This window comes from Moschus berezovskii, chromosome 18 (assembly GCF_049115385.1).
Source record: "Moschus berezovskii isolate FMDL1 chromosome 18, NW_MosBer_1.0, whole genome shotgun sequence".
Lineage (NCBI taxonomy): Eukaryota > Metazoa > Chordata > Mammalia > Artiodactyla > Moschidae > Moschus > Moschus berezovskii.
In genome coordinates this window covers 60,644,827-60,659,499 of record NC_142477.1, presented here as the reverse complement: position 1 = coordinate 60,659,499, position 14,673 = coordinate 60,644,827, and the positions used below count along the sequence as shown (strand labels likewise).

General features: G+C 40.0%; 1 protein-coding gene across 4 annotated transcripts in view; it reads right to left on the bottom strand.

Annotated features, from left to right (window-relative positions):
* The window catches only part of IPO11 (importin 11), a 203,585-nt gene that overhangs the window by 176,543 nt on the left and 12,369 nt on the right, over positions 1-14,673 (bottom strand). For all 4 annotated transcript variants that reach the window (XR_016035238.1, XM_088827722.1, XM_055422006.2 and 1 more), the window contains exon 2: positions 1,291-1,434. Coding sequence is in view for 3 of the 4 variants with exons in the window: in XM_088827722.1 (XP_088683848.1) it covers positions 1,291-1,428 (138 nt within the window). In the remaining variant the exon portion in view is untranslated. The remainder of the gene's footprint in view (positions 1-1,290; positions 1,435-14,673) is intronic.

Genomic DNA, 14,673 nt, shown 5'->3' with positions numbered 1-14,673 from the left:
GGATGATCTATGAGAAGAAGACACTTTCTTCAGTCTCTCTAGAAATTAATCTGGTTTTTATCTCTGTGTTACTGTGCCAAAGAGACAATTTTCTCATGTTATATTCAGAATATCCAGTATGACTTCAGATACTTAATTTCCCTTCCAGGCATGACTAGTATATCTTCTTAAATGTAACAACTCAAAACTTTTCAGTCATGAAGTCAAAATATGTATGTAATGCCACAGTTTTCTATTTTCCAAGATACAGTAAACTGTTCTGCTCTGAATTTTTGACCCAGTCACAAACACTGAATCAGTTTTTGATTCAATTCGTAGCCTCCTTGCCATGGTCAGAAACTAAAGCTCAAACACCAATCAGAGTTCTCAAATTTTCAGAAGAAAAAGAATAAGAAAGGCCTTCAGTACAAAAAGACATCTTTTCATTCTGGTAATAAGAAAACAATTTTGATTAATTACCCAAAAACTTTAAACTCCCAGAAAGATTTAAAGCACTGTTAATCATTATACTATTTCCCATAATATCTAGGAAAAAAAATCAGATATGTTAAGAAAATAATTTTTAGATGGGGAAAGAAAATGTTTTAAAGTGAGCACGGTAGACCTGACTCATGCAGCAGTGGGGAAACCTCTGATGAAGAATTCTGACAAGGTAAATTAACTGGGGCAGGATAAGGATGAAGACAAAACATCAAAGTGTACCACACAGAGTCTTCATTCAAGTCAGCATCAACACATTAAAATAGATTATCAGCACAGTGCTGCCTGCTGAGCAGATTCTACCAGTAAGTCCCCTACATACAGACCAGTTCTGTTCCGAGAGAGTGTTCTTCAGTCCAATTTGTTCCTGAGTTCAACAAAGGTAGCCAAGGTACCCAACTAACAGAACCAGCTATATAGTATTAGACTATAATAGGTTTACAATACTTCTCACACAAATAATATGTTTTTTTAATCTTACAGTCCAGTCCCTTGAAAAGTACAGTAGTAAGTACAACAGGTGACATACAGACAGGGGCTGGCACACACGTTCACATCGTTGAAAGTGCGCAACTTGAAGGCTCATATGTAGGAGACTTACTGTACCCCGAGGGGATATTTATCATCCATCAACAAACATTTCTTAAACATCCTCAAGAGCCACGCCCTGAATTAATATGTGGCAGGAGGGATGGCAGCCAAACATCTGCATCAGTTTCACTAAAGTAAACTAAATTTAATTTAGAACAATTAAACTAATAGCACCTCATTCTATCAAAAACAATAGTAAACTCATTTAGAACAACTTACCAGCAACACTGAATAGAAACCTGGCTGCGTCTCCCACTGTTTCAGCTGCTCTTCAGCGGGTTTTAACACAGCAGTATCCTGGCTGGTGGCCTGTGTCAAGACCTGAAGAACAACAGTACTGGCACTATTGAGATCCATGGAAACCTGGAAATGACAAGTGAACACACCTGAATGTACATTATACTTACAAAATTAACAGTAACAGAAATGGAGAAAAGGCCTCAATGTTCTGAACTGCTCCCATACTTCAATCATTTACCAACTCTTTCAAGTTGCTGCTGGATTTCTCTTTCATGTACCACCCATACTCTTACTTAAAAACCCCATAATTCAAACTGCCTTTGCTTAAACCAATTTATTTCTAAAAGCAAATGCCATTTTATTATCCCATAAATCAGCAATATGTGAACCGTGAACTCCCAAATGTTCAAACAGGTTTTAGAAAAGGCAGAGGCACCAGAGATCAAATTGCCAACATCCGCTGGATCATGGAGAAAGCAAGAGTTCCAGAAAACCATCTATTTCTGCTTCACTGACTATGCCAAAGCCTTTGACTGTGTGGATCACAATAAACTGTGGAACATTCTAAAAGAGATGGGAATACCAGACCACCTGCCCTGTCTCTTGAGAAACCTCTATGCAGGTCAGGAAGCAACAGTCAGAACTGGACTTGGAACAACAGACTGGTTCCAAATAGGAAAAGGAGTACGTCAAAGCTGTAAATTGTCACCTTGCTTATTTAACTTATATGCAGAGTACATCATGAGGAACGCTGGACTGGAAGAAGCACAAGCTGGAATCAAGATTGCTGGGAGAAATATCAATAACCTCAGATATGCAGATGACACCACCCTTATGGCAGAAAGTGAAGAGGAACTCAAAAGCCTCTTGATGAAAGTGAAAAGAGGAGAGTGAAAAGGTTGGCTTGAAGCTCAACATTCAGAAAACAAAGATCATGGCATCTGGTCCCATCACTTCTTGGGAAATAGATGGAAAAACAGTGGAAACAGTGTCAGACTTTATTTTTCTGGGCTCCAAAATCACTGCAGATGCTGACTGCAGCCATGAAATTAAAAGACGCTTGCTCCTTGGAAGGAAAGTTATGACCAACCTTGATAGTATATTAAAAAGCAGAGCCATTACTTTGCCAACAAAGGTCTGTCTAGTCAAGGCTATCGTTTTTCCCGTGGTCATGTATGGATATGAGAGTTGGACCGTGAAGAAAGCTGATCGCCGAAGAACTGATACTTTTGAACTGTGGTGTTGGAGAAGACTCTTGAGAGTCCCTTTTACTGCAAGGAGGTCCAACCAGTCCATTCTAAATGAGATCAATCCTGGGTGTTCATTGATGCTAAAGCTGAAACTGCAATACTTTGGCCACCTCATGCGACGAGTTGACTCACTGGAAAAGACTCTGATGCTGGGAACGATTGGGGATGGGAGGAGAAGGGGACGACAGAGAATGAGATGGCTGGATGGCATCACTGACTCTCTGGACATGAGTTTGAGTGAACTCCGAGAGTTGGTGATAGACAGGGAGGCCTGGCGTGCTGTGATTCATGGGGTCGCGAAGAGTCAGACACGACTGAGCCACTGAACTGAACTGAACTGAACTACAAAGCATAAATACAAGGAGGGGGGAGGGGCAATGACAAACAAAAAACAGTTACTAACACTGCCTGCTCAAGACTCTAATTATTTTGTTTCTTGTTCAAGATAAGCATTATAAAAGCTATAAAAGTATTAACCATTTTATCCTTAAGAAGACCAGAAGGAAGAGAACTGCAAAAGGAATGCTTTGACTGTTGCTAAGTACCTCATATTATCATCTTAGGTGCCTCCAATAATATGCATCTGAAACTTTTTTTAATATAAAAGACAAATGCATACCCAAGAAATATTGGGGGGGGGGGTAGGCAAGAGAACCTAAATCAACAAACAAAATATAAACCTCAAGTTAAAAAGGATCTTAAAGTTTGGGTCACCTAATCCTTCAACAAAATTTTTTATAGAAGTTTAGTTAATGTACAGTGTTGTGTTAGTTTTAAGTACACACCAGAGTGATTCCGTTATTATAGTGTCTGAAACCATCCTAAAAACACGTAAGATATTTATTGAATTCTCTAGGATTCTGTTTCTAATTATCCCCAAAATTGTGTTCAATTATTTGTTAGGAAAGTATATGTAGTTGTTCACAATACACATATACAATGTATGCAAAAGTAAAACTGAAAACTAGGACTTCCTTGGTGGTCCTGTGGTTAAGACTTTGTGACAGACTCTGTGCTTCTACTACAGGAAACTCAGGATTGACCCTGGCTGGGTAACTAAGACCCCACATGCTGCAGAGCATGGCCAAAAAAACCCCTTTAAAAACTTTTTTTTAAAAAAAAACTGAAAACTAAAAGTTGATAGAAAATAGTTCTTGGTACAGAGGTGACCGGGAATTAGCTTTGTGACAGCAATTGCCTAAAACTGAAGAATGTTTCAGATAGTAAAACTCTAAGTCATTAACCCATAGTCAAAAGCAAATTACTTCCTTTGTTAAGAGTTGTAATTAAATTGCAATGACTCAAGAAAAGGGAAGGTCCCAAAAATTGATTCTACAAGAAATCTAACCCAAAGTATTATAACTTTTAAGGAAATTAATCATTTTGAAGCCTTTGTGAATAACGAAGGGCCAGGGTATAATAATTGGAATCAGACAAATATTACCAATTAGCAATGGAGTTGGACTAAGGTTATAAATTAGTAGTCTGTTCTTGCCTCTATCTTAGAACTGACTAGGGTGGCCCCTTGTAAACATATATTACCTCCCTCACTAATTAGGAGTTTTTGTTGTTGTTTTTTTTAACTTTCTTGGTAAATGTTTTATTGAAGTTTAGCTAATGTACAGTGCTGTTAGTTTTAAGTCAATCACAAATCAAAGTGATTTAATCACATTTGATTGCAATCACTCTGATTTAATCACACATCAAAGTGATTCAGTTATTTTATATATATATAAGTCATATATACTTTTTCAGATTCTTTACCATCATAGGAGCTTCTTGAATAAGTTTCTGTTTCATTATCACTTGAAAATAAGTAAGTGGATTTTCACTCAATTTACAGGGTTTCTTGGTAATGTATGATTTCAAACATAGGCTATAAAAGAGAGACTCACTTTACAGAGGCCCAAGAAGATACTTTAAAGAGAGGCAGGACCTCCCTGGTGGTACAGTGGATAAGAATCCACCTGCCAATGCAGGGGACATGAGTTCGATCCCTAGTCCGGGAAGATTCCACATGCCACTGAACAACTGCTGAGCCTGTGCTCTCTTAGAGCCCATGCACCACAACCCCTGAGTCCTCCTGTCATGACTGAGCCCATATGCTGCCCGCATGCTGCAGCTACTGAAGCCCTAGCACCAAGAGCCTGCTCTTCACAAGAGAAGCCACTGCAATGAGACGCCTAGGGAACCACACCCAGAGAAAGCCCACACAAAGCAATGAAGATCCTGTGCACCCAAAGATAAATTAATTAATTAGTTAAAATGCTAAAAAAAAATAAAATAAAGACAACGGCAATATACTTTTCTACTTAGTTGAAATACAATGCAAGTCACAAAAGCAAGCCATGTATGTAATTTTTTACCTTTTCCAGTAGACACATTAAGAAACAGAAACACATGAAATTAGTTTTATTATATAGTATTTAACTCATTCTATCCAAAATGTTATCCTTTCAATATTTTGAAAATACTAATAATGACATATTTTACATCTTTTATACTAAATCTTCAAAATCCTGTGTATATTTTATACTTAAGGTACATCTTATTTCAAACTAACCCAATTTCAAATACTCAACAGCCACAAGTGGCTGCTGCTGCTGCTGAGTCGCTTCAGTCGTGTCTGACTCTGTGCGACCCCATAGACGGCAGCCCACCAGACTCCTCTGTCCATGGGATTCTCCAGGCAAGAGTATTGGAGTGGGGTGCCATTGCTTTCTCCCACATGTGGCTAGTGGCTACCATATTAACACAACTCTAGAAAAACCCACTCAAAGTGGCACCAATCAAGGACTGGCAACACCAGCATCACCTCACAGAAACACAAATTCTCAATCCTCTCTCCAAACGCAGCAAATGAAAACAGGGGCTGACAGCAGGAGGCACTGGGGCAAAGAGCTTTAGTAAGTCCTCTAGGTATATCTTAATAATGGTCAAAGTTTGAGAAGCACGACTTTTAGAACATCTAAACCTGAGGTACATCTGAAAGTCCAGCTCTACTGCTAATGCAGCAGATGACAAAACACACAGCAGCCTCCATCATACACTCCTGAAAAAGAAGGCAGACCAGCACTGATTTGCATTCTCACGAGGGAACTGTCTAAAGTACGAAGAGCAGGAATTCACTGATTCTCTCCCAAGCAAAACATAATACAGGCTTTTTTTAACAAGCCAGTATCTGAGCATATATTACATGCCAAGCACTGCAGTAAGCGCTTTACTTATTTATTCCTAATAATTATTCTATGTGGTAGATACTATTATCACCATATGTTAGGTACGAAACTAAAGGATCAGAGACCTTAACTTGCCAAGGTCACAGTCTACTAAGTGGCAGTCCCTGGACTTGAATACCAAAGCCAGCACCCTTAATCAGAATCTAATACTGCCCTTCATGAGTGACAGCACAGACACCTAAGCCATCTGAGGTCCATGGGGCCAACAAGACACACAATATATAGTTAATACTGGATGAATTAACAAAAGTGATCAATTCTGAACAATAAAGGACTTCACACTGAACCACACAGAAGCTAATTAACTGATTTATTCAATGAAATTACTGAAAGCCTTTGTGTACCAGACACTGTTCCAGGTGCTGAGAATACAGCCGTGAACAACCTGGTGTCCCTGACTTCGTGCAGTTTACATTCCAGTGGAAGAAGACAGTGTTAGGAGATGATAGGAGGCAGTGATTAAAGAAAATAAGATAATGTTAAAGATGGACTCTGAGTGTGTTACTTTAGATTGAGTATTCTGAGAAGTCTTCTCTAGTGACACTTACAAGAGACATGAGAATGACAAGAGAGACCCAGCCAGGCAAAAATCTGAAAGCAGAGTTCTGGATACAGAAACCAACTGAAAACACGGCTTTAATATTATAAACAAACCTAAGAAAGCCAGTATAATTGACATTTAATGAGAAGAGGAGAAAGTAGTACTAGATAAGGTTGGAGAAATAGGCAGGAACAGACCACGTGAAGACCTTGTAGGGGAAAAACTAAAGTGTCTGGACTTTAATACATGCACACAAAAAAGGTCCCTGGAAGACGGGAAGAACATGTGAATATAATAATAGACAAAGGCTCCACCAGAACTCATCCCTACTCCAACCCTAAAAGAAAGAAAAACACCATGTCTCTGTTTAGGGCTACTATTAGAAAAATAAAATCATTGACCACTGCCAACAATGATTGCAATTTATACCTAGAACAAAGATTATGCAGAGCACTCACACACACACACACACACACACATATACACACCTTCACACTTTACACTTCTCTGGACCTTCATGACAAAGCAATCCTTAAGTCTATTTACTCTAATCTTTATGCCCCACCTGCCCTCAACATTTGGGCTTCCCTGGTGGATCAGTGGTAAAAGGAATCCACCTGCCAATGCATGAGACACAGGTTCTATCCCTGGGTTGGGAAGATCCCCTGGAGAAGGAAACAGCTACCCACTCCAGTATTCCTGACAGAGGAGCCTGGTGGGCTACGGTCCATGGAGTCGCAAAAGAGTTGGACACGCCTCAACAATTCAGTAACAACAACCCTCATGATTCATCTGATACAATGTAAATGACAGAATCCCTACCTCCCCCAAGCACCCTGCTCCATCCGGGTCCTCCCCAGAAGTATATGCCCTGTCCTCTCCTCCTCTCCCTTTTGATCCTTGTTTCCAAGAGGCCCATTTCAGTCTGAGAGGGAGAGAGCTCAGTTTACATATATTTGGAGAACCAATGCTGTGCCAAGTACTGAAATAGTTGTTAACAATTGAAAAGGGTCTTTTTCCCAAAAATATGGAGAATGATGAGGTGGGAGGAAGAGAGAATTATTAAAACAAACTATGAAAACTACATTTCTAGAATACCAGTTGGAATCCAGAGTACATTTCCCCCACAAAAACAATATTATGAGTGGTTTATCTAATGGGTAAAAAGGCTTTTTGGTCTGAGAAACAAATCATTATTTGTAACTTCTACTGGAAATATTTCCAAGTACTAATTAACTTACAAGGGAAGCTTTAGGCAGCAATCAGTTCCTGAAATGCAGATTAAGTGTATCCTCAAAAATTAACAATTCAGCAATGACAGACTCATAATAATGGATTATTTAAAATGCCACATTACTAAAGCATATTAAATTTTTTAAAGATCCCATACCAAACCAATAAAAAGCAAATGTGGCATATGTAGTATCATTGTTTCATAGAGGAAGAATTTAGAGCTATCAAGAGAGTTGCCCAGGATCACTGCAGAAAACTAGTAGATGGCAGAGCGAGGCCTAGTATCAAGGTTCTGGAGCGTTGTGAGTCTGATGGCGAGAGTCCAGTGTTGACTCTGCGAACTGTGGAGTCTGGTATATAGTGTGACTGAAACAGTGTTCTCCTGGCACTAGTTTCACAGTGTGATGTTGGCTGCATTTCAACCCATGTGGCCCTCCAATCGCCTTGCCTTTTCCTGAGCCGCCTATTCAAATCCTCCCAGTGATTTTATGACCTACCAAATGGTCTTTCAGTAAATTCCTTTCTTCTTAAATCTGCCAGAATTGGCTTCTGGTACTTTGAACTGTAAACCCTGGTTGAAGCTTAAATTCCTACCACCAATTCTGAGTATTCTGAATGCAAGCTTACCCTGTCACCCAGCAACTCCACTCCTAGGTATAAGTTGAACAGAAATGCATATGTTTATTGTCCTGGAATGTTTATAGCATCATTATAATAAAAGATAGAAACTGAAAGCAATGCAAAAACAAAAAAAAAAAAAAAAAAGGTTCTGGAAACTCAGCTCTTCCTACTGAATCATAAAACGGCCTCACCACACCACCCTGCTCTCAAACACCTAGAAACACACCACGCACTCCCATAACAGGTTCCTGGAGAAAACGATTCCTGAATCCATCAGAAATCTGAAAGTCTTAGGGGAAGCACACTGATTGAAACCGCCCACCCTGGCCCGGCACCACAGTTACTATTTGCATGAGTTGTTTTAGGACAGGACGTCCTGGTAAGGAACAGGGAACTAATAAGCCTCTACCAACCAGAAGAGTTCGGGAAAGGTCAAAAGGAGACACCACCTGTCCGAACACCTCCCAGAATCCTCTCTGGCATCCATCTTGGCTGAACAATGCGTGCACCACCAGGAAGGACTCTTGAGTCACAATGATTGGCAAAAGACAACCCGGAAACTAATCCCATCACCATAAGACCTGAGACTGCAAGCCATGTGGCAGAGCTGTTCTCCTGGGTTCCCTTACCCGGGTGCCCTTTCCCAATAAAATCTCTTGCTTTGTCAGCACATGTGTCTCCTCGGACAATTCATTTCCGAGTGTAAGACAAGAGCCCGCTTTCGGGCCCTGAAAGGGGTCCCCCTTCCAGCAACAAAAGGACTGCATTTCATGTATTAAGTATTCACACGGTACTCAGTTGTGGAGTTCTCTTGAAAGGACAACAATGGCAACAGAGAACAGAGAAAAATGTACTGAGTCATTCAACTGCAACAGTGTGGAAGCAAACTTCATTTAGGATAAAAGGCAGATGACTACTGACCACGAGCAGTCAGTTTGAAGGACAGAACACCTGGAAACTAACCTCCAACATCTTTCTTTTGGAATTAGCATGCAGAAATACAATAGCACTGCTCCTGTTATCTGCACAGGGCAGTTGAGGCAGACATAAAACTAGTCTCCAAAAAAACTGGAGACCTGAGACTGACACAGAAAGAGAGGGAAGAAGAAAAGGAGAAGGGGAAAGGAGTGAGCAGAGGAGGGAGGAGGGGAGGCAGAGACAGACACAGACCAACTGACAAGACTAGCAGGGGCACACTCCCCAAAGGACCTGACAGGGGCTTCACGGCACGACAGGATCATGCCATGGGAGGCCCGAGGCCAGAGGAGCTAGTCCCTCACAGTGCAAGTGCTGTTACAGGCCTGTGTGTGCTGAGAGAAATCTCACACCTATGTTAAAACCAGCGATCCTTTGCCTTTCAGTGTTCCTATTAATTATCAAGACCCTGGGGTCAACCAAGCAAACAGAAAGATTAAATTTGCCTAGGTTTTCTAATTAATCATGCATACACTGAGGCTGTTTTGATTTTACTGTTTTGAATAGTTTCAAAATCATAAGCAAGAGGAAACACTCCTTGTAAGCATTTTATAAGTTCTTAAATATACTACCGAAGAGAATTATTCAAAATCTAAATGCATACTCCTTTTTTCCCCTAAGAACAATATGAGGAAAGGAGAAGGTGAAAATTAAAAGGGTAAGTCGCCCTTCTCTCTATTTCACAAGTCGGTCAGTTCAATTTATTCATTACTGGAACTACAATAGTCTTCGATGCTATTAAAGTCTAAATAATCTAGCGATATGTGACCAAGAGCCTAAAACACTCAGACCTTCTAAGTGGGCTTTCTAAGCTTGATTCTGTAAGATATCTTCCCAATTCTGGAAAAATCCAAAGTCCAAAGATAATACAGATGTGCCTACAGTTGAAAACAAACTAATTTTCATTAAAAGAAGTAAATAAAGAAAACCCAATACCTCTGCCTATCACCAAAAAACAGACTTCTCAGGCCTGCATCAACTTTAATTCCAGTCATGACAATTTTTTAGTCTACTACATTACCTGTGTTTATCCTTAGTTTTAGGACATTACATGCAAACAATAACCCCACCCCACTGTTAAAAGCTAAAACCATGAGTAAGTAAACTGAGAAAAAGAAGGCATAAGATTATAAGAGAAATTGAAGGAAAAAGAATTTCAAAATCAAAAAAGGTTCCCTCAGTGATATAATTTATTCAGGCATGGATCAATATGTATGCTAAAACCATCAAGTGAAAGAAGAGCTGTTGGGGAACAGGATATTCCCAGTGTGTCTAAGTATCATCCCACAGATTACTTACTAAATGCAAGTAAAGAAATAAACCTTTAAAATGAAGGGATCTGTCAGTCACCAGATCAACCAAGAAAGCAAATTTATTATAGTATCACCAACAGCAGCACAACTTGAGCTAAGTGCCTTCTGAGGTGATACAAAAAGAAGTATACAACCTCATCTCTGAAATACCAAAAATTATCAGCAACAATCTAATCAGCACTCTAACTTCCCTGTCCAGTTTAAAAGAAAGAAAGGAGGACTTCCCTGGTGGTCCAAGTGGTTAAGAATCTGCCTGCCAGAGCAGGTGACATGGGTTCGATCCTTGTCCAAGAAGGTCCCATAAGCTGCAGGGCAACTAAGCCTGTGCTCTGCGATTACTGAGCCCGCGTGCTTCAACTACTGAAGCCTGTGTGTCTAAGCTGGAGCGCCATAAGAGAAGCCAGCACCGCACCGAGAAGCCTGTGCACTCCGATGAAGTGCAGCCCCTGCTTGCTGCAACTAGAGAGAGCCCCTGTGTAGCTATGAAGACCCAGCACAGCCAAAAATAAATAAATAAATAATTTTTAAACAAGAAAGAAAGAAAAGAGAATAGGTCAGGAACGATGGCATGAAGAGCTCCACAGATCCCCTCCTCCGTTAAAGAACCATAACTGATAGAAGTTACAAAAAGGAACCATTTACAGTCTCTGGAAAGTATGTTTAAGGACACACAGCAAATGGAGAAACACTTACGTAAGAAATACTGCTAAATTCTGGTAAAAATAGCAAGAATCTGTGGCATTTGAGCCACAAGCTCACTGCTGCTCCATAGAATGACAGAGGCTATACTCCAGGCAGAATGAGCCAAGAACAGGCGCTCCCTCTGACCCCGGAATCTAGGCCTGCAGTTTCTCCCCACGAGGGACAAGCAGCCAGCATTTCTCATCTGCCCCAGCTACATACTGCAGCTCTGTTCCAGACAAGCACAGCCAAAAGGTCTAGGTACTCTTATTCCAGCCTGGCAGCACTCACGGGGCAGAAGCTCTACCCCAGGACTATCAGGCCAAGCACAGTGGGCCTCAATCATGCCCAACCCAGGATGCTCAACCAGAAACAGTAACAGCTGGAGATTTCAATACTCCACTTTCAAAAATGAACAGAACATCTAGAAAGAAGATCAACAAGGAAACATGTCTTGAACATGATACACAAACCAGACCTAACAAACATTCCACTCAACAACGGTAGAACACAAGCAACCACTCATCTCAAGCGTACATCAAACATTCTCCCAAAGAGACCATATGCTAGACCAAAAAAAAGTCTCGACACATTTAAAAGAACTGAAATCATACAAATAAGTTATCAGATTGGAATCAGTAACAGAAATATGGAAATAACACTCACACTTCCAGATTTCAAAGCTTACAATGAAGTTACAGAAATCAAGACTGTGCTGGTACTACCAAGAGGCCAGATACACACATTAATGAAACAGATTTTGAAGTTCAGATAGACCCTTACATCAAAGGCAAGGGATTTTCAACAAGGATACCAAGACAGTTCGATAGAGATAGAACAGTCTTTTCAACAAATAGTGAGGGAACCACTGAACATCAACATAAAAAGAATAGCTGGACCTCTTCCTTATACCATAAACAAAAATTAACTCCAAATGAATCAGAGCTAACCATGAATAGTTAACTCTGTAAAACTCTTAGAAGGTCTAGCAGTAAATCTTCATGACTTTGGACCAGGTAAAGCATTCTCAAATACGACACCAACGCATATGCAAATAAACTAAGAACAATTATATTCATCAAAATTTAAAACTTTACCAAGCAATACCATCAAGAAAGTAAAGACAATTCACAGAATGGTATTTGCAAAATGACTAGACTAAAGCATTTGACTGTGTGGATCACAACAAACTGTGGAAAATTCTTAAAAAGATGGGACTACTAGACCACCTTACTTGCCTTCTGAGAAACCTGCATGCAGGTCAAGAAGCAACAATTAGAACCAGACAAAGAACAATGCACTGGCTCAAAACTGGGAAAGGAGTACATCAAGGCTGTATATTGTCACCCTGCTTATTTAACTTACATGCAGAGTGCATCATGCAAAATGCCAGGCTGAATGAATCACAAGCTGGAATTAAGACTGCCAGAAGTATCAACAACCTCAGATATGCAGATGATACCACCCTAATGGCAGAAAGCAAAGAGGAACTAAGAGCCTCTTGATGAAAGTGAAAGAGGAGAGTGAAAAAGCTGGCTTAAAACTCAACATTCAAAAAATTAAGTTCATGGCATCCAGTTCCATCACTTCATGGCAAACAAGTTCAGTTCAGATGTTCAGTTGTGTCTGACTCTGCAATACCATGGACTGCAGCACGCCAGGCTTCCCTGTCCCTCACCAACTCATGGAGCTTGCTCAAACTCATGTCCATCAAGTCAGTGATGCCATCCAACCATCTCATCCTCTGTCGTCCCCTTCTCCTCCTGTTTTCTATCTTTCCCAGCATCAGGGTCTTTTCCAATGAGTCAGTTCTTCATATCAGGTAACCAAAGTATTGGAGCTTCAGCTTCAGGATCAGTCCTTCCAACAAATATTGAGGACTGATTTCCTTTAGGATTAACTGGTTTGATTTTCTTGCTGTCCAAGGTACTCTCAAGAGTCTTCTCCAACACCACAGTTCAAAAGCATCAACTCTTCGGTGATCAGCTTTCTTTATGGCCCAAGTTCAGCTACTTGACGCAAAGAGCTAACTCATTGCAAAAGACCCTGATGCTGGGAAAGATTGAAGGCAGGAGGAGAAGGGGTAGACAGAGGATGAGATGGTTGGATGGCATCACCAACTCAGTGGACATGAATTCATGCAGACTCCAGGAGATGGTAAAGGACAGGGGAGCCTGGTACGCTGCAGTCCGTGGGGTCTCAAAGAGTCAGACACGATGTAGCAACTGAACAACAACAATATCTGATATGTGACTTATATGCAAAATATATAAAGAATTTTTACAATTCAATAAAGATAATCTAATTAAAAGGCAAAAGATAAGGGGAGGTTTCTCAACCTGATAAACACTATCTACAGAAAACCCACAGACAACACCATACTTAATGGTGAGAAACAAAGCTTTCCCACTAACATTAGGCACAAAGGAAGGCTATTCCCTCTTACCACTCCTTTTTAACGTGGAACTGGAAGTCCTTGGTAATACAATAAAGGTAAGAAAAGAAAAGGTATATAGATCAGAAAGGAAGACCAAATCTGGTCTGTCTGAAGATGACGTGATCATCTATGTAGAAATCTGAGAGAATCAACCAAAACCTCCTGGAACTAATAGGCAATTTATAGCAATGTTGTGGGATACAAGGTGAATATACAAAAGTCAAATGCTTTCCCGTATACCAACAATGAACAAGTGGAAGTGAAAATTAAAAACACAGGATCATTTACATTAGCACCCCCCAAAACTAAATACTTAGATATAAATCGAACAAAATATATACATGATCTCTACGAGGAAAACAACAAAATACCAATGAATGAAATCAAAGAACAACTAAATAAATAGGTATTCCATGTTCATGGACAGGAAGACTCAACACTGTCAACATGTTACTTCTTCTCAACCTGATCTATGGATTTCGGTTGGAATCAAAATCCAAAAAAATTATCTTACAATCTGATTCTAATCTTTACACAGAGAAACAAAAGACCTGGAATAGCCACTACAATACTGAAGACTTACTATAAAGTTACAGGAATCAAGAGAGTGATTCTGGTGAAAGAGCAGACAGACAGATCAATGAAACAGACTGTAAAGCCCAGAAATAGACACCGATCAATTTGATCTTTGACAAAGGAGAAAGGCAATACAATGGAGGAAAGACAGTCTCTTCAGTAAATGGGAGAGGAACAACTGAACCTCGATATGCAAAACAAAATGAATCTAAACACAGGCTTTACATCTTTCACAAAAATTAACTCAAAATGGATTACAGACCTAAATTTAAATACAAAACTCCAAGAAAATAACCTAGGAGAAAACCTAGATGACCTTGGGTTTGGTGATTTGTTTTAAGACACAACACCAAAGACACAATCCATGAAAGAAATAATCGATAAGCTGGACTTCACTCAAACTAGAAACTTCTGTCCTGCAAAAGATAGTATCAAGAATGAGAAGACAAAACACAGACAGGGATAAGATATGTACAAAAGACATATCTGATAATGA